This window comes from Chiloscyllium plagiosum, chromosome 25, assembly GCF_004010195.1.
Source record: "Chiloscyllium plagiosum isolate BGI_BamShark_2017 chromosome 25, ASM401019v2, whole genome shotgun sequence".
NCBI lineage: Eukaryota > Metazoa > Chordata > Chondrichthyes > Orectolobiformes > Hemiscylliidae > Chiloscyllium > Chiloscyllium plagiosum.
Genome location: NC_057734.1, coordinates 12,382,187 through 12,406,093, shown reverse-complemented (window position 1 = coordinate 12,406,093; position 23,907 = coordinate 12,382,187). Strand labels below are relative to the sequence as shown.

At 37.6% G+C, this 23,907-nt stretch overlaps 1 protein-coding gene across 15 annotated transcripts in view; it reads left to right on the top strand.

Moving 5' to 3' along the window:
* git2a (G protein-coupled receptor kinase interacting ArfGAP 2a) overlaps positions 1-23,417 on the top strand; it is an 84,893-nt gene extending 61,476 nt beyond the window's left edge. For 3 of the 15 annotated variants that reach the window (XM_043715504.1, XM_043715503.1, XM_043715502.1), the window contains 7 exons: positions 3,405-3,674; positions 7,008-7,097; positions 10,398-10,480; positions 12,333-12,521; positions 14,876-15,007; positions 18,736-18,799; positions 20,586-23,417. In XM_043715504.1, the coding sequence (XP_043571439.1) occupies positions 3,405-3,674; positions 7,008-7,097; positions 10,398-10,480; positions 12,333-12,521; positions 14,876-15,007; positions 18,736-18,799; positions 20,586-20,798 (1,041 nt within the window). In that variant the 3' untranslated portion in view covers positions 20,799-23,417. Of the gene's footprint in view, positions 1-3,404; positions 3,675-7,007; positions 7,098-10,397; positions 10,481-12,332; positions 12,522-14,875; positions 15,037-18,735; positions 18,800-20,585 lie in introns of all 15 variants that reach the window. The other 12 variants (XM_043715516.1, XM_043715509.1, XM_043715510.1 and 9 more) reach the window with 8 other exon arrangements.
* The last annotated feature ends 490 nt before the right edge of the window (positions 23,418-23,907 follow it).

Below are 23,907 nucleotides of genomic sequence, written 5' to 3'. Positions count from 1 at the left end.
TTAATGGTAAGGTCCTAGGGAGTGTTGCTGAACAAAGAGACCTTGGAGTGCAGGTTCGTAGCTCCTTGAAAGTGTAGTCGCAGGTAGATAGGATAATGAAGAAGGTCTTTGGTATGCTTTCCTTTATCAGTCAGAGTATTGAGTACAGGAGTTGGGAGGTTATGTTGCAGCTGTACAGGACATTGGTTAGGCTCCTGTTGGAATATTGCGTGCAATTTTGGTCTCCTTCGTATCAGAAAGACGTTGTGAAACTTGAAAGGGTTCAGAAAAGATTTACAAGGATGTTGCCAGGGTTGGTGGATCTGAGCTACAGGGAGAGGCTGAACAAGCTGGGGCTGTTTTCCCTGGAGCGTCGGAGGCTGAGGGGTGATCTTATAGAGGTTTACAAAAGTATGAGGGGCATGGATAGGATAAATAGACAGTCTTTTCCCTGCGGTCAGGGAGTCCAGAACTAGAGGGCATAGGTTTAGGGTGAGAGGGGAAAGCTCTAAAAGAGGCCTAAGGGGCAACTTTTTCACGCAGAGGGTGGTTCATGTATGGAATGAGCTGCCAGAGGAAGTGGTGGAGGCTGGTACAATTGCAACATTTAAGAGGCATTTGGATGGGTATATGAATAGGAAGGGTTTGGACGGATATGGGCTGGATGCTGGCAGGTGGGACTAGATTGGGTTGGGATATCTGGTCGGCATGGACGGGTCGGACCAATGGGTCTGTTTCCATGCTGTACATCTCTATGGCTCTATGTAGCGAAGGTGAAAGGAACCATTTTGACTGCTGCATTCCTTCAGTATTCTACTGAGAAGTGTAGCTTTTAACTGTTTTCAAATCCTTGGAGTCTGGACCCACAAGAAGTGAATAAGACTGGCACCGGCTGGTCTTCCAATCCTCAAATACCTTGAGGATTGGAATTTGGTAGAGTTCCTGTTTTGAACTGTTTCCCAATTACTCCGACTAGAAAATGCACATACAGATTTCTGACGTGATACATGTTTTGACTCCTCTGTAATTCCCCCTAATACTACAAGGAAATAGCTAATGCTTATTGTCCACATGCACTAGTGAAGATTAGCAGTTTGAGAAGATTGCAGGAATGTGGTTTGAATGTTTGGAACTATACTGCACCGTGAGTCAGCAGTCACTTCAGAAGAGTAAGAAGGAAAATATATTTTTCTGCATGTAGCCTTGAGCTTGAGTGAATAGTTATGAGCTCTTGTAAAAGCAAATACTGAGGATGCTAGAAATCTGAAATGAAAACAAACTGCTGAAAATACTCAGATCTAATATCATCTGTGGGGAGGTAAAGGTTTAATTTTTCAGGCATATGATCTTTCAGAAGATATTCCCATTTCTGCAAGAGTACTGTGTATCATAGAATCCTTGCGGGGTGGATGCAGCCACTCGAGCATAGAATCCACCCCTGCAAAGGCCCAGCCCCCCACTGGAATAATATTTCCAACATTTTCTGTTTTAAACATTTCACTCTCTTTTTGTAATCTGAGCTTTGTAATTTTGATTTAAAACAGTACTTAGGCTTCATTAATATGAAAATCAATGAGCATCAAGATATTGAATTCTGTTTTGCTGTGATAAATAATAAAACATTGTTGTGGTTCTGTTCGCCGAGCTGGAAGTTTTTGTTGCAAACGTTTCGTCCCCTGGCTAGGCGACATCCTCAGTGCTTGGGAGCCTCCTGCGAAGCGCTTCTTTGATGTTTCCTCCGGTGTTTATAGTGGTCTGTCCCTGCCGCTTCCGGTTGAAGACAGGAAGGCAGCTAACAATCCGCATACATGAACATCAACTAGCCACGAAACGACACGACCAGCTATCCTTAGTAGCCACACACGCAGACAACAAGCAACATGAATTCGACTGAGACAACACTACTATCATAGGGCAAGCCAAACAGAGAACAGCCAGGGAATTCCTAGAGGCATGGCATTCATCCACAAACTCCATCAACAAACACATCGACCTGGACCCAATATACCAACCACAACAGCGGACAGCTGAAACTGACAACCGGAAGCGGCAGGGACAGACCACTATAAACACCGGAGGAAACATCAAAGAAGCGCTTCGCAGGAGGCTCCCAAGCACTGATGATGTCGCCTAGCCAGGGACGAAACGTTTGCAACAAAAACTTCCAGCTTGGCGATCAGAACCACAACAACGAGCACCCGAGCTACAAATCTTCGCACAAACTTTGAATAATAAAACATTCTCACCATCTTGTCACTGTACAATTTGAAGATCAAATGAATTATCTCTGCCCCAAGCATTGTTTATTCCTCATTCTGCACCAACCAAAGACCTAAATAATCAGTTAATATAATTATTATTCTTTGTACCATGTCTTGAGCAAACTGTTCTGATGTAGCTATTTCACAAACTTAGCTGAAACTGCAATTCCCCCAACCATCTTTTGACATTTTCTCCTGGTGATCCAGAAAGTCCAGGACCACCAAATTGCACTTACATAGTACCTTTTAAAGATGAAAACATCCGAATGTGGTGATGTTGGTGGTTTTGGTTGTGGCAGGTGGGGGTGGGTGGGAACAGAGACAGGCACACACACAAAAGGACAGGATCAGGACATGCCATGGGCTGCAAGTTGGTGAGGAGCTTTTGAAAAAGGTAAAGACTTTGCAAACAGGAAGTCAGTAGAGTTTAAAGAGGATAGAGTTGATAGGTGAGCAAGGTTTTGTGCAGAACAGACTACGTTGAGGTTGGGTTTTTGATGCTCAAAGAGAAACCGTGTTGAATAGCCACTGAAGCAGGATCCTTTCGCCCTAAAGACATAGAGCAGAAAGACTACCATGGTTGATAGCAGCAGGAGAAACATGTCCTTAAACGGATACATATTGCATTTTCAGCCATAATAAATGATATGGAATTCCCACAGTTTCATATCACACTTTATTGTTCCAGTTAATCAAAGCATTTGTTATTTAATTTTTTTTGCAAAAAACTGAAGATAGAAAATCTTAAGATAGTACATTGAGACTTCTAAGTTACGAACACTGAAGGAAGAGATATCTGCTGTGTGTTTTTGCAAATTTCCTTCAAAACAAACTTGTATATACTTTGGGGTAGGGGAGGGTGGACGGACAAAAAGTGAATGAATGGTAAGTTTGTTATACATTGTAGCAGAGTAACTAGTCTATTCATGGGATTAGGTTCATTAAGGCATTCACTCTCCAGGTGGAATTTATAGTGTTTTAAGTGCAATTTAGTCCATGCTTCAGCTGTTCCTACTGAGACATTCATTTGTTTATTCTTCTGTCTGTCTCTCAGACTTTACTCATTTATTGGCATGCACGATCCACATTACAGTATTCGCCAAAATTTGTCCACTTTGCTCGGTGCAAGAAAAAAATTATTGGCTAAAACAAAATTTCTTTCAGCTTCAAACGCTGCAGAGTGAAAACACCACCCTCAGGCGGCAGGTCACTACGAATATCTGTCAAGTTCCCAGTTCAGAATACCCAGGTCCCTCCAATCCTTCGTCCTTAAAACGGCGCCCGTCTGCACGTGGCAGCCGGCCTATGTCCATGTATGAGACTGGCTCTGGTCAGAAACCCTATCTCCCAATTGGGGACATCACATACCCAGAGGACAGTATTGCAGGACTTCAGCCCTTCCCTCAACACGTAAGTAAAGCAGCATCAGCTCTGGTAAGCAACTTATGCTTTTTTTTTTCCTTTTCCACTTTGTCTTAAGTTCTGATTTTCCTTTCTTGCTTGCAAAACACTGTCTTGTGAATTTTTGTCCTTTTCTTGTTTTATTTCTTTTTATTGCAAAACTAAGATTTGTTTTAATTATTGAAAAACACCTAATTGAATATAAATGACCCAACTGCATCTTGGCCTGTTGTGCTCATGTCATTGTTATATTTGAAATGGAAAGGAATAAAGACTAAAATCTTTGTAACTTTATTTGACCAAATGGTGATAGTGGAAGACAAAGTGCCTGCTTGAGGCACTAGATGATGTACAAGTATTGTAGAAGTAGGGCATCATCTTTGGAGAGAAACAGTCAGCATTTCATGTCAGTTTACTTCGATAGAAACATTTATGAATAGTCATAGACTTGAAACATTAACTGTTTTTCTCCACTGATACTGCCTGACCTGCTGAGTATTTCCTCAATTTTCTGAATTTATTTCAGATTTCCAGCCTCTCTAATCCTTTATGTTTGTGCAAGTATTGTGGCATTGAGCTAAAATCACAAATGCCCAATGAATTATGATCTTGAAATGAAAAGGTAATTTTGACATCAAAAATAAAACTACTCCATGATAATTCAGTTTGTGCATGTACCATTAGGCTGGTTTTGAACGAATAAGACCAAATGTGAACAGGTCTGACACCCAAGATTGAGTCAGTGGGTTGCAAACTTCACTGGTTGAGGACTGAATTGGACTTGGGTCTGGTGCTTTCTTTGGATATTTGATACATGGGCAGTGATGAATCAAGCAAGGATTTAGAATCTATGCCTTCAGAAGAGAAGTGATAGAAAGGTTGAAAGCTGGAGAGGAGGAAAGAAAAGCTCAAATTTTCATAGCTTAACTTTTAATCCACAATATTTGAAAACAAAAGCCCTCTTAAACTGTAAATATTGAATTATTTTAAATAATCTGCTAACACTGTTTTTGCAAATTGGAAAAAATCAGTACAATACCTCATTTAATAATTCTAATGTAAATATTACAATATATTTCAGTCTGGCAGGTATGGCAAAATGTATTGAATGTTTAAGGTTGTCAAAGTGTTGCTTTTATTGATACTTCTATTATTTCTAATGTTGCAGGTTTAATCCCCTCCGGGGTGTTCTGTAATCTTGCTACATTATTGTGCAAACAGGGAAAGCAATGTCGTTGTTGGTATCTCTGTTCTTTTTTGCATGGTAGAAAATATCCTTAGTTATTGAAGCTTTAAATATTAAGTGGAAAAAAATCCACTTGTTATATTTTAAGGCTACATTAAAACTGAACAGGGGCTGAAAGGGATGTTAATGTTTTTTTAGTTGGCTGGGTACCTGGTTTGTGATAGGGATACCAACAGTGTGGGTTCAATACCTGCGCCAGCTGAGGGTACTACAAAGGGCTCCCCTCAGCTTTTCTCTCTCACCCGAGGCATGGCGACCCTCTGGGTAAAACACCAATCATCTCTCTATAATGAGAGAGCAGCTCTATGTTCCAGTAGAACTATAGTGGCTTAACTTTATCATGGATTCTTTTTTAATGCTTTGAGATACTTTAATTCAGACAGTTCTATAGGAAATATTGGAATACACTCATAAAACAAATTGTTGCACTAAATGGAAATTTACTCAGACCTGGATTATGCCTAATTTGAATGTTTTGTTTGCCATCCAGTTTGAGAATGGAATATCCTTTCCATACTAGAAGCTTCTGTTCCAGAGGCTTTGAGTAAGAATGAGTTACACTAAATTTTTCAAACTACACTTTGAAGTTATGTGTTCAAATACAGAATAATTATGAATTTAGCAATATTTGAACTTGTATTTTGTGTAATTTTACACAATGATAAAATCTACTGTGCAAGCTCTGCTCGCACTTTGAAAAACTATCTCACTCCTTTGTTCTCCAGCCCTGCAATATTTTTTCCATTTTTGGATTGTGTAAATTTTTAAATTAAGAACACATGAAATGTGTTCTATTGCCTATAAATTTATAATTGTAAGGCCCATTGGTCATTGAAATACGTGATGTGTGTTTTTGAACGTCCAGGTGATTTATTAAATAAGTTTTTCTACGAGTCACCAAAGGGAAATTCTTAATCATTAACTCAATTTTAAGAGATGCATGGGAGATTTTGTTTTCAGTGTGAAGTCTTGTTGCTTTTAAATGTTGGCTTACTGAACTATTTGGTTTGTAGGTATGCCATAGTAAAATCTTAACTTTTTTCAACAGGTTCACATTCAATAATCATGTTTCATAAGATTCAGATTTTGTCATTTGTAGCATCATATTAGTTTTTTTAATTATCTGTCCTACTAATATGCTAAGTTAACCCAAAGTCATAGTTACATATCACTTGGTTTTGTTCATTTGTCAGTTGAGGGAGTATGTGGTCTTGAGTTATGAGTTTTATTGCAGTAATGGGAAGTATGTCCTTGAATTTGTTGTTCTCATACTCCTATTTTTTTTTTTTTAAAAATGTTGTTTTGTCTTTGAAGTAAAAATACATGCACAAATATTTGTTTTCATTTATCTCAAATTTGAGTCATTTTAAAATAGACTATTTAATTTAGTTACTACTGCTCCAAAAGGTATTAAATCCTCCCTTTAGTTGCATCATAATTTACCCTATCAGTGAAATTATAAAGCCAACCATTATGGTGCCAAATAAAGAATTTCGCACACCGTGTTCTGATCCTATTTCTAACCAAGTAAACAGACCAGTTAGAAATCAGTACAGCTGTGTAATCTTTAAGTCTTGAGTTAATTCAGAGCAATGAACTTTAGTGAAGTCATTTGATGGGAAGAAGTTTAGGTGGATGAGTAACTTTTTTTTAATGTTGTCTTTAATATTTTAATTGGCAGTGTGTTGATATTTGTATTTGCAATGTTACAAATTGGTGAAAGTGAGGACTGCAGATGCTGGAGATCAGAGTCAAGATTGTGGTGCTGGAAAAGCACAGCAGGTCGGGCAGCATCTGAGGAGCAGGAGAGTCGACATTTTGGGCAAAAGCTCCTCATCAGGAATGAGGTTTGATGAAGGGCTTTTGCTTGAAATGTCGACTCTCCTCCTCGAATGCTGCTGTGCTTTTCCAGCACCACATTCTCGAATGTTACAAATTGAACGGGTAACCAAGCTCACTGCTTAGAGTTAAGAGAACTTGTTCATCGTGTTTTGTAATTTACTGACATTTGTAAAAACTTGGCATACATATACTTTGACAATTCATGGAGTCCTTCTCTCTTTTGTTATGTTTTTCTCATGTTTAATTTTTGCCAGAATGTTTCTTCTTTCCCCTTTCAGATTGGGAGGAGTGCCTTTGTGACCTCCTCTTCATCTTTACCTTCCTTCCCTTCCACGCTTTCCTGGTCCCGGGATGAGAACACCCGAAGGGTTAAGTACCTTCTCACTTGGTCTGTATGGAGGGAGGTGGTGACCATCGTAGTGCCCGTTGCTGCCTCTTCCCACCTATTTGGCCTGCTCCCTTTGCTTAAACTCTGCATGAGTAGTCACTTTCACTGGAGTTTCCCTGTTGATTGCATATTTCTGATTATTCTTCTGTCTTTTACTTTAAATTTTTCAATTTATTAATCCTGCTTGCTCCGAAACCACAGGTTGCAGTGCACACCTTGCTTAATTAGCCTTTCATCAATCAAAACTAGACCCTTTGCTCCAGCACAACTATTAGATCTCTAGCCATCCTGATGATTAGTTGATGAACCCACTGCACTGTGTTGTACAGAGCAGGCATGTCCTGGGTTCAGTCTCTGGTCCCTTGCCAAATTAGCTCATTTCAACGAGAATACAACTGGCCTTCACATGGGACAGAATGTGAAAATAAAAGGCATGATATCCTAGTTTTTATCTGGCATATATAATTTTATGGGAGATGAAAAATATTGGGTGATGACTGGATTTAAACTCAGCTGCAAATACTGCCTGAGCTCAAAAGTAAAGAATGGCCACTTGGGCAAGGTACTGAAACACTACGTGTGCCCATGGAGCCCGATACCAGCACATTTGAGAAGGGATGTGAGAAATTTGAATAAGAAACTTTCAGTATAAGTATGGAGGCTATAATTTCTTTTTCCCAATTTTCTCCCCTCCCCGCTCCTGCAGGCTCTGATTCCTTGATGTCGTATGATTCCATGAGCACTGGTCGCTTTTTAGTACCTCATGTGGCCATTTTACATGTGTAAGCCTTGACGTTGAACATTGGCAAGCATCGCAGCCAAGCCAAACCAATCCAATCATTACCCAAAGTCCACACTTCAAACATGGATCGTTGGATATTGATCAGAAGCAAGAAACTTAGTTGGTACCAAATCCAGACACTGAGGACACCATTAGCACCCAAACTCCATGCTGGCTGCATTCAGCTGAGTCATAGTTCAGGGATAGAATGGGCATGATCTGAGTTTTTATGTCTCTGTATGCACTGGATTAACATACAGCCTTCAGAGAAGCTCAGCCGTAATGGTTTGCAGTTGTAAAACGGAAATAACATTGAATTACTTATACCAAATGTAGTTATTCAGCAATTAATGGCTGATTTTGGAAGGGTAATGTCTTTTCATAAAATAAAAGCTATGTTCCTGGCGGCATATGTTGCATTCTGAAATTAATTTAAATAAGTGGTCTAAAATGAATGCAAGGTACAGATTTTGTGTTCAATATTCTTTTTCCACCCTCACAAGTTAACCTGGAAATCAGATGTGCTATTTCATTGGGTTAAAATTTGAAAAAAGGAAATCCATTTTCTATTAAAATGCTATGTAGTGCATGTGAATCAGGATCTTCATGCAACTTGGGTGCTGTATTATGAGATGAAAGCTTTCAGACGAAGGTCACGATTGACTTCAAAAGCTTGCTCCATTTTCTAATGATGCTTCCATCACTAAGATGTTTTTGGACTTTAATAATGCTTTCAATGAACTGTGACTGGCTGCTGGTGGGACAGAAAGAGCCCTTGAAAATGTATCAATTATTTATCCACGAAAGATTTTATGACCTAATACCCTAATGGTGGTGATTGTGGCATCTTAAACCAGATGGATAACCATTTTCAGTGCTTCATTCTAATAGCTGGGAGTATTGTGGAAATTGAATTGCACCACCTACTGAACTTCAGTATAATTTTGAAGCAGGTACATGAATAAACTAACTATTCTTTAAATGAATTATATTTAAATACTCATTCTTGGGCAATCTGCTTTTGTAAAGATGGTACCAGCCACAGAGTCATTAGCATCCTGTCTTGAGCATGGTCTGACTTACCTCACATTGTAGCATGTATTTACTTTTTAAATCTGCTGGTTTTAAAACAAAAATAAACTCTCTGCTTCCAAAGTCAGATTGTGCATTCTTTTTAAACATTAACATTTGAACAGAAAGCTGATTCATGCTGAATGTTTTTCTTTGTCGTATCCGGAATGATGTGTTAATCAAACACTGCTAATGTTGTTGAAATTCTTATCTGTGAGTGTCAAATAAAATTTTGCGATGTACACGTTTAAGAGAAACGTGAACACACTCGAGTGACTGGCAATCCAATTATAAATGTCCTAGTTTAACCATAACTTTTTCTTCAAAAGGTTTGTTTAAAAATAGTTTGAATTCAACCTGAATGAGAAGATTGCTGCTTTTATAAAACACAGCTGATTAAATTGACATCTATCATGATTAGTAGAGAGTCTCAATCTTAATTATACAAATATAAAATAGGATTAAGATGAGAGATGGTGATGTGGTTCCTAAAATTTGATCCTGTCAGAGGGACAATGTTAACTCCCAAGTTGAGCACTGTTTTTTCCGTGCCCCCCTCCAGTGTTCAGATTATCCTCCAGCTTGATAACCCTCTGCAATACCTGTATTCCTGAGCATCCTAATTTTAATCATTTTATCATTGGCAGCTGTGCCTCCAGCTGCCAAGGCCCAATATTCTAGAATTCCCTCAAAACCCCACTACTACTCTTTCCCCTAAGAAACTCCTTCAAAACCCTACACCAGCTCCAATATCAATATCTCCTGATGTAGCTTGGGTATCAAATTTTGTTTTAATACTATTCCTGTGACATACCTTGCGATGTTTTATTGTTAAAAGTGCTAAGTAAATGCATGTTGTTCAGGTGCAAACTGCATTTTGGCTTTGATTGTCTCAAGCTCATAACAATTTTATTTCCCAGTGATCATTTGTGCTCTGTAAGTGTAAAGTATAATGTTTAAGTAGCAAATTTCTGTTGAGAAACGTACCACGATAAAATGTATCCATTAAATTGTGGAGTACACAATAAATCCATTGAATACAATGCAAATTTATTGTTCATAGGAGAACCAAAGACTCCAACTTACCACTCTACCTCACTACTTTTTCACCCCCAGTCCAGCCCCACCTTCAAATTGAACCCTCCAAAACTTGATTCAAAAGAGAAGCAAATGATTTTTTTCAAGTTTTTAATTTAAAAATGAAAATTGAGGTTTTATCTTTTAGCATAAATTCATTGCTTTACTTTTGCTTAGTTAATAACTCCTGGCATATTTTCTTTGTTACTGACTTCCAAATGTTTTGCATGTACATTTCTTGATTTCTTATCTGACTCAGGACCTTGTGTCACATAATAGTTGTCAACGTATATGAACATTTGAGGAATCACTATACTTTTTGTATCTTGGGATTTGTTTCAACATCTTTAGGCATCAAAACTCGAGAAACAGAACAGCATGCCGGACAGTGACTACGATAACGCAGCAAATGACTTGGAGCCAGATGAGGCTGGGTATGGATTAAGTATAGCACAATACTACAGAAAAGATGTGCTCAACTGTCTACATATAGTTTGTAGATTTCAGTTGCTTACCAATAATATCCAAACCCTATGTTATTTTGAAATTCACCTCTCTGAATAATCTCTGTATATATGATGATTGAACTAAAGGTCAGTAATTTGTGATGTGATTGAGGTGGGGTAATGAATGCATATACGAGGTTCTGAAATGAATCTCTGTAACAATGTAAATTTTCTGCTCTTTAGCCTATTTGGAAATTCCATTGAAATGCTAATAACACTTGCCAAAAGATTTTTCAGTTCAGTTTCCATTAAATATTTTTTAGTATATTTATATTTTAAGGTTTCCATAAGGTGATTGAATGTTAACACGAGATTGGAGTTCTGATCACAGTCAGAAAATTGTCAAATAACTGAACTAATCAGGAGGACCCACATTTTTGTTTCTTGGTTTTCACTTCCCAATTTTAATGTATTTTTTAATGTTATGATGGAAATGCAGTATGTTATGTCAGTGCCATGTGCTATCATGTACTCAACAGCAAATGTAAGTTCTAGTTTGTAGTCCGACGGCAGCAGTTGGAGGCACAACTTACTGGAAAAAGTAGTAAGAATCTGAGGGAGTGATATCTGTGCACATTATTCTTAGAATCCCTACAGTGCAGAAAGAGGCCATTTGGTCCATCAAGCCTGCACCGACCCTGCAAAGAGCATCCCACCCAATCTGCAATAACCCCACATATCCCATGATTAATTCACCTGGGTTGCACATCCCTGGACATCAAAGGGCAATGAGCATAACCAATCCACTTAATCGGCACATCCTTGGACAGTAGGAGGAAGCCCGAGCACCCAGAAGAAACCCATGCATATATGGGAGAAGGTGCAAATTGCATGTAGTCACCCAAAGCTGGGACTAATCCGGATCTTTGGTGCTGTGAGGTAGCAGTACTAACCACTCTGCCACCCGTTATACCCTTTCAAAATTAGTCATATTGATTGAAGTCTGATGGATCACCAGACTATCTCCAAGATGAGGGAACCAAATCAGAAAAACCTGCCCTTTTTACATATAGAGGAAACAAGTATCTGGATATGTTTGCTCACATTTGTGGCTAATCAGTGTTTTGGAGGAAGCATAATGGTGAATGTTACATCAATGTTTTGATTTTCAATGCTAGAATATTTTCAAAATAAATTTTTATAGATCTATTTAAGGTCATGGTACAAGTAGAAAATCACTTTTGCAAATGTTTGAGTGAAGCCCACTTTTAAAATATGAAAATGATTGTTGGTTCTTAACAAACGATCTTCAGCCAATAAATGCAGTTCAAAAAGCTGTCACTCCCCTAAATATTGAGCTATTATCTCTGGAATATACATTACCCCTTCTTCAAGCCTTTGGAGTAGAAAACACCCTCTGAGTCAGAATGTACTTTTTCAATGCCTCTTGGGAATACAAAGCGGCATTGGCAGGAATAGGTAGATTAATCAATGGTGGCTGCTGTCTCAGGTTTAACATGAGAGGCTAGTATGCATTGCTGCCTTTTCTTCTAAGAAAGCTTCAATTCTATATATCAAAGTTTGCAATATTTTAAAGACATATTTGGTACTATTAAAAAGATCCTATTGTTCGTGTGAACAGAATATTACTCCCCTTTTGTAACACAAAGGTGTTCTTTTACTTTTCATCCAATGTTCTCCAACTGTAAATCTAGACGAGAATATTTATGAATAATTCACTTTGAAAGATGATCAGCATGTTTGAGTTTCTACCTGAGAGGGGAGTATAAACCTCAATTAAAACAAATTCCCTATTTTATTTCTCTTTGCTTAATGTAAGCTCTTGCCAAAAGGGTAAACTAAAAAGCATAGGACGGTATGAAGAAACCCCAATACTAGAGATGGAAAATCCAGATGCAGAACCAGATTCCACACTCCCAAGCACAGAGGATGTAATTCGAAAAACAGAACAAATCACCAAAAATATTCAGGAGTTGCTGCGAGCGGCACAGGAAAACAAGCATGACAGGTAAGGCAGTGTTTATTTTGTATGGAATTTTATGCACGAAGACCATGTGGTTGGCAGTGTAGGTGGTAGAGGTGTGGAGCTGTAAGTGCACATATGGATGTTGATGCCATGTCCGTGGTCATCCATATTGAAGAACTGCTAGGAGGTCAAGGAAGAGGATGTTATCTGAGAATTTACTTCGGTTCTTGGAGCCTTTGCGAGGAGAGAAGTTTGATTGCCAAGGTTCAAATAGTGTTGTAGGCAAGGAGTTTGGAGGTAACAATGCATCCAAAGATGGTGAGGATGAGAGCAGTCGTTTTCAAGGACAAGATGATCAGAGGTGGGTGGTGTTTTGACGATGACAGCAATGGCCACCTCCAACAGACAGATGGTATTCATTTCATCATTCTGGATTGGATTTGAATCTGGATCCTGCAATAAAAGCAGCAGCTTTCCCACCATGCCATTCAGTTTCAATTTTTTTAAATGATACTAGTTAGAATGAGCAAAACTATCAACAAATCATGGTGTTTCTGTGATAGCCTAAGTTAATTCACAGAGGATTTGTCCGTAATTTTTGTAATTCCCGTGTGTGGTATATTGTTAAGAAAAGTGAAATTAGTTTTGCTTATGTGCAAGCAGTATCCAAGTTTTACCTTAGTGGTGCCACTATATGTGCTTTGTGGTGTGATAGCTATCTAAATAGTACAAAGCGGTATAAATTATTTTGCAAGTTACAGTACAAAGGAGCTATTGTCCTACCTCTTTTAAATCATCCAGAAATGGTCCTTTCAGCCTGTCAAGTCTGCTCTGCTATTCAATGAGATCATGGCTGATCTGATTCCCCCCACCACCACCACCCTTTTCCTGGCTTTTCCCTATAAGTAAGCCTTGATTCCCTGAAAAATCTATTTAAGCCTCAAATTTAGTTAATACAACCTCAACAACTGTCTTAAAGAATTCCGCAGATTTGACTACCAGCTATCCAGGACTTTGCCCAAATCAACATTCATTGTGTGTTTTTCTTTTCAAATTTTGTCATGTCATGGATTTTGGCCCTTGACCTTTTTAATTTTGAATATTTTTGCATGTATCTGGACCTCAGTTTGTTTGTAGAAAATGCTGGCTTGCCATTTGCAATTCTATCACTGATGCGAACCTGTTTATTGCTCCTGGCTTTTTTCCTGAATGTGGACTTCTGGCTAGATTTGTGCTTTCACAAAGCACTTCTTCTAGTACCACCTCATTATGACCATAATTTATATATCAATCTTGCAAGTGAGTTGTGTGAAATTAGGCACTGAAACCCAAGCTGGGTGCAGTCCCCAAGCGCACATACTCTAACAAAGATTGCTGGATACTTAACAGGAGAAGGAAGTGCCTCTGCAGAAGGACTGGCCTGGACATCCTCAGATTCTGATCTGGTCACTAAATAACCTTGCCATGTCATTAGGCAAGCTCTGTGGGTATTTTTGTTTTCTGTTCTTTCCAACCCAGTGGTTAACTGTAGCGATTTCTACATTATTCCCCGGTTAAGATCATTTAACTGGGTTCAAACCCAGGATTGTTCATGACCTAGATGGTTTATTTCTACAACAAGCAGTCCATTTACGTACAAGGTCATCAAAAAATGTTATGTTCATGATATCAGAATAATGTCTTCGGAACCTGCTGAACTGAGGGAACTAAATTAGTATTGGAATAAAAATATGGAGAATATTACAGAAAAAGTTAATGTTTCAAGTTCGATTTGATTCTTCCCAAAGAAAATTCATATTTGTCTTGATGCATCAACTCCTTCTGTCTTTACAGAGTCTATCAAAGTTTCTCTAGCACTTTCTATATTTATTTAAAACTTCTTAAGTATTTCTTTTAAATTGGTGCTTGAATAGATAATTAGTTTCAGTCAAGCATGTGATAACCAAGTTTTGGCGCACAATATGCATAAATCAGCCCCTTAAACATATTAGATGCCTAAAATTTCCTCCTCTAATTTGTTCTGTCCATACAGTCCACTAATTACTGATTGTGTTTTTAAAGTCTGTATGTATGTGTTGACATGAAGATGCAGGTGTGTCTTGATCCATCAGTGTCTTAAGTTTCAGAAGTTCCAGTCCACCGCTGTCACACCTTATTAATGCTGTTTTGGAAACACTATAAAATGGTTCTAATCTGTCAATAAATTTGCAGTATGTATCTGGATATACTGGAATTGCTAGACTCGTGTGTATTCTACTATCTGCTACATTCCATATGGGTTTTGCTTTCATTCCATTTTTGTGATTTGATTTCATTTGTGCAATCACTTCTTTCTTGTTCTTTCCCTTACTCTTTCCCTTTTGCTTCCAATCCCCCTCTCTTTCCCTCCATTCCAGCAGACAGATTGAACGGGAGAGCCTGCGCAAATTCAGGCACAGCCTTGGCTGTTTCAGTACATTGGTTCTGCGGGCCGACAAAACTTCCCTTCAGCCTCTGACCCTGCAGCAGCAGCCTGACCCTGCCACCTGGTACTCTGACCTCTGTCTCTGCCTCCCAGGCACTCCATCTTTTCTCTTCTTCCCTGCATGATTGTCACTGTGGTTTGTTTACAAAAGTAATGAGCCTAGTGGAAAGAAACTAAAATACAGTGGCTGCAACGGAAATGATATACGTTTGCTGACCATAATAAAACAATTCATTCATATTTCATTTATATAATGAGTTGACTATATATTAAAATGCCAACAGTTAATGTGCACTATAATGGCTACAATGACAACCTCTTTGGTTACAGCTTTCCACTCAGTTCATAAGTGCAGTGCGTAGTATAAAACCGAGCCATAAAACAAGAAAATGTCAGAGCTAGTTCTCTGGTCTGTGCTGACTTGGCTCATCCCATCTAAAATGGGTCCAGGTCTTTGGTTAAGGAAGAAACAATCAGCTTTGATTTTCACCCTACTTGCATACAATGGCCTCCACTGGGAAGCGTACTCATTAATGTTAGGATACAGGATGGGATCTAGCTGTGATATCTGATGCTTAGTCTAAGTCACATATGGCCAATTATGTGAGATGACACAATAGAGTAGGGTTACTGTTGATCAAAGTGATTGATTTTGTGGTGGAGAGTGCCTTTGTAGTGTCAGTGTTGTCTGTGTTCCATGTGGCAAAGATTCCATAACCTTCTCAAATTGACACATGCATCCTTTAGTTATTGCAGTGACCTCTGGAAAAATGACTTTGTGACTTCCTAGAAATTAGACTTGTAATTTGTTTGGATTTAAAGGTGTGTGCATCCCTGTTAGCCTAGTGGGTAAATGAATTATCTGGTGTGGTATTAAACTGTACAGAATTAACATATCCCTGATCAGATCTCCTGTGTTTTGTTATCTCATCTCAACTGTGACAACATTTGGAGTTCTTCAACTGACCATGTGCTCTCAAAGTTAGGTGGGAATATCGACTCGACTTCTCTGATCTTATCAGAAACTTTGCATATTAATTGTTAGGCAAGAAAAGAATTGATGCTCTGCTGTGATGGTCAGAGAGCTTCCTACACTTGCACATGAAGAATGGCTGGCTGTATGGGTGAAGTGTTGTATGGCTGATGGAACTCAATGGCATGATGTGTTTTTATTGAGAAAATAGGAATAAAAATTTAATCTAAAAAATGTATCCTGTTACTTTTAGAATAACCAGTTAGATGTATTTAAATAGATTTACAATGTGTGTAACCGTGGTCAATGCTAAATATCCCTGCTAACACTCAACAAATGTTGACTTTGGGTAATTGCCACCACACCTTTGAGTATGGATGCTTTTTGAATTCAAAAGCCAAAGGTTTGTTCAAGCAGCCAACTATGAATGTGGTTAGTTTCTCTGCTTGGGAAAGAGAATCTAGTAGCCTGACAGAGAAAATTGACTCCAATCAATTGCCTGTGTAGATTCAGATTCCTCTTGTTGAATGATACAAGCATATATCAAAGTCTTTTGCTGTCTGATGTGATCTCTATATTGCATAAATTGAGTTTAAGGATTGAGTTTGGGTGAAGAAGGTAATAATTTAAGAAATTAACTTAAAAAAACAGGAAAGAGTTTAATGGATCAGAATCAAGATATTGCACATAACACAAAAGTTTCTATTAAACCCTTTATTAATTCCATATTTCGGAATACCGACTCCCTCATTTTGCATATAGGGATTGTGAAGTTGAGGTATGAATTTCTTTGTTCTTAACTGATTTCACATCACCCTATATCAATTCTTGTAGACCAGTCATTTATCTTAATCTTTAATCTGGTGAAAAATGGTTGTGATAAAAGATTGACTTTTTCAATTTGATTTTTAGTGTGCAACTTATTGTTGCTTTTTTGAATAAATTGTTGCTGGAACATCGTTTTTAAAATAAAAAAAACACTCCTTCTTTAAAATTTCTTTTGGTATTTTTCAAAACGTTTTAAATCTTGATAATTTCTAATCTCCTCAGAAGACATGGAAACCTGCTTCATGTCCACAGCCCTGTCAATTGTGAGATCCTGCTATCTGGTCAGGTAACATTAAGTAATGGCCAAGTGCTCCTCCCCAGAAAGGAAGGGAAAAATCTAATAGCAAGACAACATACTCTGTTTTATAGATATTTTTAATCAACCTGTTCAGAGATGATGTTGTACATCTGTAGAGCAGGTGGTATTTGAACCTGCACCTTCTGGTTTGGAGGTAGGAACACCACTACTGCAACACTTTGGCCCTCTTTTATACACTGGTTTTATAGCGGTATGTACAGGTCACATCTGTTTGCATAGGGAATAAAAGATAACTAATGGGAAAAGTGAAAAAGACTTAAATTCTAGACAAATATTAAACAAAGCATACTAATCAGACAAATTTAATTTTAGGACTGAATTTTTTGTGGTATACTTTATTCATAGAACTTATTGTAACGTTTTCAATGTATTGGTACCACAAATTGATAACTTTCAGAATAGTAATTTGGCTGAGGTTCCATAATATTGGCGATCTATTAATATACCGTAAATGAGTTAATAGTGTTTAGTGAGTTTCGAGAAGATTTGTAGCTCAGGTTGAGGTTCTGTATGTAAGTTTGCTTGCTGGAACTTTCCAACTCAGCGAGCAGAATTAATGATGGATTCAAGCAAGAAGTAGTGGGAGAAAGCTGACAGATGTCGGATAATGTTATTTTGATTCAATTGAGTGTTTATACCCCACTACTGGCATGCGTATATATTTTTGAAAATGTTAAGAATGGAGGTTTTAGTTTAACATGTTAGATTTTATTGTTGCACAAGTGTAAGTTAACCATAAGAGAGTTGATTACATGAAGGGTGTTAGCTATAATAAGGATGGGAGAAGTTGATGTGCTTGAGTATTTTTATATTGGAGCCTGCTTTTCTGGAATCTGCTTGCTTGAAGAACTGGTTAATTTTAACATGAAAATAGGTAGATGACTGAAGGGACACTCAGTCATTCCTGATTCTGTTCTTGCCCATTGTTCGAAAATAAAATTCTCCAGCAAGACCAACCTAGAACCCTCCTCGAGGAACATGCAAGCAAGTTGGGTGAGATCAACCACTCTACATAGTCTGTATCCACATTGGTTCCACACTGACTGTACAGTGAAACATCGCATAGTCATTAGTCACCAAACTGTTCGAGAACCCATTGTCATTTTTGGAGAAGAGATTTAAAAGTGTGTGAATGTTCATTCTGTTTAGAAAGTGAATATTAATACAAGCCATTACCACAATTTAACAGCAAATATATATCACAGCAGGATTGCTCAAATCTTCTGCTTTTGCCTGTCTTTCGGCTGTACATATTGTGGAAACTTGTCCACAAGTTCAAATTTGTGTTTCCTTAGCTTCAAACAGTAGGTACCATTGCTAGGATTTATCTGTCATGAGGAAATGACACTAGAACAATGAACTCCAAACCTCCAGATATACAAAATTCAATCAGTACAGACCAGATATTAAGTAATTTAAGCAACTAGACCTGCGTTACATGGCTTTGTGGATCCCATTGTGAGTGCTTGAGGGCCAGATTGGGCATCCTGCCATAAAGAATCATTGGTATTGCATGTCTCATCTCAATCTCTGGATTAATTTGTGCAGTGGTTATAGTATTAGTGTAGACTTGTTTGAATGTTGCTTTAATTTTGATCACCCACCAGTATATTAATTGATTTTCTTCCCATTTTCCATGTACCTGTTGCTATTTTGCTGTTTCACCCGTTAGCTTTATGCCCTGCTCGGAAAGGATACATGTTGCTGTAGCTGAGATGGCAGCACTTTTCCCGAAGGTAAGCTTTTAAAATTTACTTTAGCTTCCTTGAAATGAAAATCTTGTTCTTCCACTGGTTGTTTTTTTTATGAAATTCCATGTAAATTAGTCCAAAATGAAAAATAATATAATTTGATTAACAGCCTGTCCATTAATTTTGATAAGTAACGACTTCAAGTAAGTTCAACAGCTGGTATGAAATTAGTTGCTAGCTTAGGTTGGAAATAACTAGGAAGGAAAAGGGTAGCATGAGTTTAGTGAAGACTAGGAAGTGAAAAATCTGAAAGATAACTCATTCCATTTCTCTTGTGATATTATGGGATGATTTTTGTTTATGGAATCTAGTGTCTCCTAAAGAAAGCTGAAGTTAATGTTGATAAGTGATTCCACAATGTACATCAGGCAATAAAAATACTGAACTAACCTCCTTGTATTGGTCTTTTATCAAGCCGGGAAGGTGTATAAATAATCCAAAGAATACCTTTAGTGATTGACCTTCTGGCATGACTAGTATCAAATGTGGAGTAGAAAATCTACAGTTGGGAGCCAACATCATCATCAAAGACCCCTACCACCCCAGTTATAATCTCTTCCAACCTCTTCTGTCAGGCAGATTGTAAAAATACACATACCAATAGGTTCAAAAAACAGCTTCTTCCCCGCTGTTATCAGACTTCTGAATGGACTCTCAAATTTGAAATCCAATGTTGATCTGCATTTTTGCACTTACTTTGCAGCCGTAACTTTGTATTCCTCACTCTCCTATATCAGTCTGCAGTCTTTGTATGGTATGATCTACCTGTACTGCACAAAATAGAAATTTGTCACGTGCACTTAGATACAGTGAAATAATAAATCAAATCAAATCAAAAACTACTGTTCCAATTGACACCAGATATATATCCTTCAAGTCAGTGCCTTGATAGCGTGGTCCTGACTGGAGAGCTGTTTGAAATTTACAGTACTGTTATAGTAGTCTGTGTGGTTGGAATTGATTTCTACCAATACAACTGCCAACTTGCCCTCTGGATTGAGGTTAAAAGCAGAATGTGCATCCATGTAAAAGCAAATTAATGCAAATGCTGTAAATATGAAGTAAAATCAGAAATGTGGAAATGTGGTCCAGCAGCTCACACAGGAAAAAAACAGTTGCGTTGAGTGACTGCACTTGACGTAAGAGTATTTAACTGTATATGGCATCAAAGAGGCTGGCAAAACTGGAATCGGTGGGAATCTGAGAAAACCCCATAGTTTGGAGCTATACCCAACACAAAAGATAATGAAGGTGGCACCACCACTTTTTTGAGGAATGAGCAATAAATGCTGGCCAAGCTAGTGACATCTCCTGAAGTGCTGACTCTGAAAGTCTGTAAACTGTCAGACGAAATGTTATTCATTGAACTTGTGTTGATGTTCATTAGGACAGTCTTGGAGGATGAGGACTGAGATCAGAGTGAGTGAGACAGCAAGCTAACATTCCAAACAATTGAAAGGAAAGCAGAGGAATCAAACTACCTGCATTTTGTTTCCCCATCGTAGAGAACTGTGAACCATGAATACAGTTTACTAATTTGAATGAAGTCCAATCGTCCCTCCTTTGTTTTCCTGTTCCAACAAAGATCCTCAACCATTTTGGTGTGGAAATTATGGTGATTAATTTCTGTGCATATCAATCCAGCTGACTAAATCTACAGTTCTAAACATCCCAATATTTTGCTGGACTTCTTTTAAAAACCACATTATCAGGAAATGAAAAGCAATGTCTATATTTTTCAATGAAGAATGTTTCTTCTCTCTTTGTGCAGAAGCCACGTTCAGAGATGGTTCGAGCCTCACTGAGGCTACTAACTTCAAGCGCATACAGACTTCAGTCAGAATGCAAGAAAGCACTGCCGATGGAACCCAGTCCTACAACTGACATCCAACTAGTTACACAGCAAGTGATCCAGTGTGCATATGATATTGCCAAGGCAGCCAAACAACTTGTTACAATAACAACAAAAGAAAACAACAACTGATTACAGCTTTTTCCTTTTTTTGAAAATTGCAGAATTTTTTTATATGAAAGAAAATTGTTTTAGATATGTACCAGAATTGGTCTGGACTTTGTCAGTATTATGTTTGCATGCTTTTTAATAACATTATTTACCATATTTGGATATTAAAATAACCTTCCTTCTGCCTGTATGTTTGCAGCAGAGTTAGACTCGGTTTTTCTGGGTGCTATTTTAATTGTTTGACATCAATACCTACTGGCAATATATTGCTTTCTGGAAGTTTATAAAAGCCTGATTACAGGTTGGTTGACATTGTGGAAATAATTGAGGTGTATTGATAACAGTAGAAATGTATAGAAACTTAAATTACATTTCTTCCACATTACAAGTCAAACCTATTTCATACATTATGCAAAGTAAGGATAAATATTCAAAGTTGCTGCATTGGGAAGGGAAGTGGAAATATTTGCATAAACCAAAGCTATAAATAAGATTTTAATTACTGAGCAGTCTTGGTTATGGTGCAAACCCATAGTAAGTGAAATAGATTAAAGTTGAAGTGGGTATTGTAGTGGGTCGGACAAATACATACTGGAAAGTTGCTATTGAATTTGGGTTTAGAAAGTCTTGGATTATAAGTATAAAAGGGAAGTATAAGCAGGTTAAAATCTACATGTTACACACCAGGCTGCAATAGTGGTATGACCACCTAGGATTGTCAAAATGACTAGAGATTTTAGCTAAAACCAAAAGGCTATAAAGTATTACTGAGCACAATATTTTTAATCCAGTGAAATAATTTGAAGCAAGACTGTTACGTAAAGTGGAGAGGTGGACTGTAGGACTGTGGAGAAAGAGCTGAGCAATGGGACTGGTTGGAAGAACCAGCATTAATCTGATCTGATTGGTGCAACATGGAAGCAGGCCATTCAATGAGTTATGAACTATTTCTAAAACTAGGTCTACATTTAGCTTTGGCAAGCATTTAGGCTAAATATATTTTTAAAAATTCACACTTTTTGGTTAGCAGACTGAGTTCTGTTGATCATTGACATTAGCTTATAACAATTAACTTTTCAAAAGTTTGGTTTCTTAAAATTTCAAAAGAGCATTGCAATAGCTTAAATATTTGCTAATGAATGCTGTTTTACAAGAATCATTATAAACCTATTCCTTCATTCAGCTATATGCACAACATTGTAAATCAGCAGCTGTGTGAATCAGTAAATCAAATTGGTTAAAGCGCGTATGAACTGAAAGCCATACTCATCATTGTTTTTGTGCAAACTGTACCTCGTAATATTACAACTTGTGACCTACATGACTGACAGTATTGTATTTATGCAATATATAGCCAACCCTCAATATTGATTATACCTCTTTCTGTGGAAGATATTTTACATCTTTGTGTTTTGCTTGTGCATGCAGAGCTACTTATTGTTGATCCCACTCCTGCTATTTGGACAGCATTTTTGGTCAGTTAATTTTATGGAACATCATTTACTTTTAGTTGGTAAACTTTAAATGTTGATCCAATTTATTCAGCAAAACTGTAGTGAAACTTAGTCTATGTACTTTTTGCATTAAATTCTCAAACGTGAAAACCTGATTTCTGCAAAATTGCATCTCAGTCAGATGTACTATCTACTGCTCATAAGGCATGTGGGGTTTCAACTTGAACCTTTGGAACCTACAACAATTGAGACTAGCATCTCATTTGGATTCGTGCAGTTGTGGCTTCCAAATCTTAATGGTAAGTGAATTAAGAAACGTGGGAATTGGAAAGTCACCAAACTTTTGTGCAAGTGATTTTGAAATAGTTAAGCTGGGCATCCCAGTCAACTTTTGTATTGATTTGAATCTGCATCCGGACTAATGCAAGGCAAAATATGGTGTGGATTTGAACTGGCAGGACCAGTCGAGAAGTGCACTTCTTGCCAGCAACTTGCAAGTATCCTTGTTAGCAGCTGTGTTGTGGGGAAATCTTCCCATGTCATTAGTCACATGTGTAAAGGGGAAGAAAGTAGCGAAAGCATTTCATAATAGAATTAATCATGATTACATCCATTTTCTCCTGAACATGATAGCAGAGTTTAAGAACATTCAGTTAGGATTTAAGTGAGTGAATGAAGATGTCAGCAAGATTATGTAAACATGTTAATACTTGTGACTGAGGCAGAGAGATTAGTATATTTATGCAGGTTGTACTCAGGATCTTTTTATTTTGAACATGAAAAATGGGGAGATTATTTTCAGGTGAGGATGGATTTTGTGGTACTGTTTTGCAATATGAATAAAGTATTCCTTAAAAATGACAATACGGGCATTGGCATTACAGACGACAGCATGAAATTTAGGCACCAATGGGGTGGTGGGGTGGAATTTGACAAATTTGTTCCAGTGTAAGTTTGTTTTCTCTGTTCCAAACACTTGCAGCCTTTGAGGCAGGTATATAACATTTTCACTTTTCTGTCCCCAAAATGAGGGATCCCTACATACCTTTGTCATGTGGTTCTTGCTGTGTAATATTTGTGTCACTTCCAGCAGTTAATAACTATATTGAAAGCAACTAAGCATGGAACTGTGTACAGTTTGTAATGTGTTTACTCTGATTTATTAAATACATTATATGTACATACACTATTGAGTACTATATTTTCATCATGTATTCCTCTGTTCTTCAAATGTTTGTTTAATGAACCTTGCACAAGACTAGATGACTGCTCATAGTTATTTAAGTATCCCAAATTCAAAAGTATAACAACTTTGTATTAGTATATCTTTAATGTTTTTTTTTAAAAATGATTCGTAAGTGATTCACACGAACACTAAAACAAAATGATACACAAGCTATCAGGTCAGACAACCAAAAACTTACTTGAAGAGGTGGATTTCAAAGATGAAGGGATGGAGGGAGGAAATGCCAAACTTGGCGCCTTGCCAACTGAAAGAATCAGTGGTGGGACACTTAAAATCGAGATTACTTGAGAGCCTTTAATTAGATAAGTGGTAGTACCTTTGGAAGGTTATGTTGCTGAAAGAGATTAGGACTGGCCAAGCCATGAAGTGTTTGAAAACAATGCTAAAAATTTTAAAATCAGGACATTACTTGACCTGGAGCAATATAAGT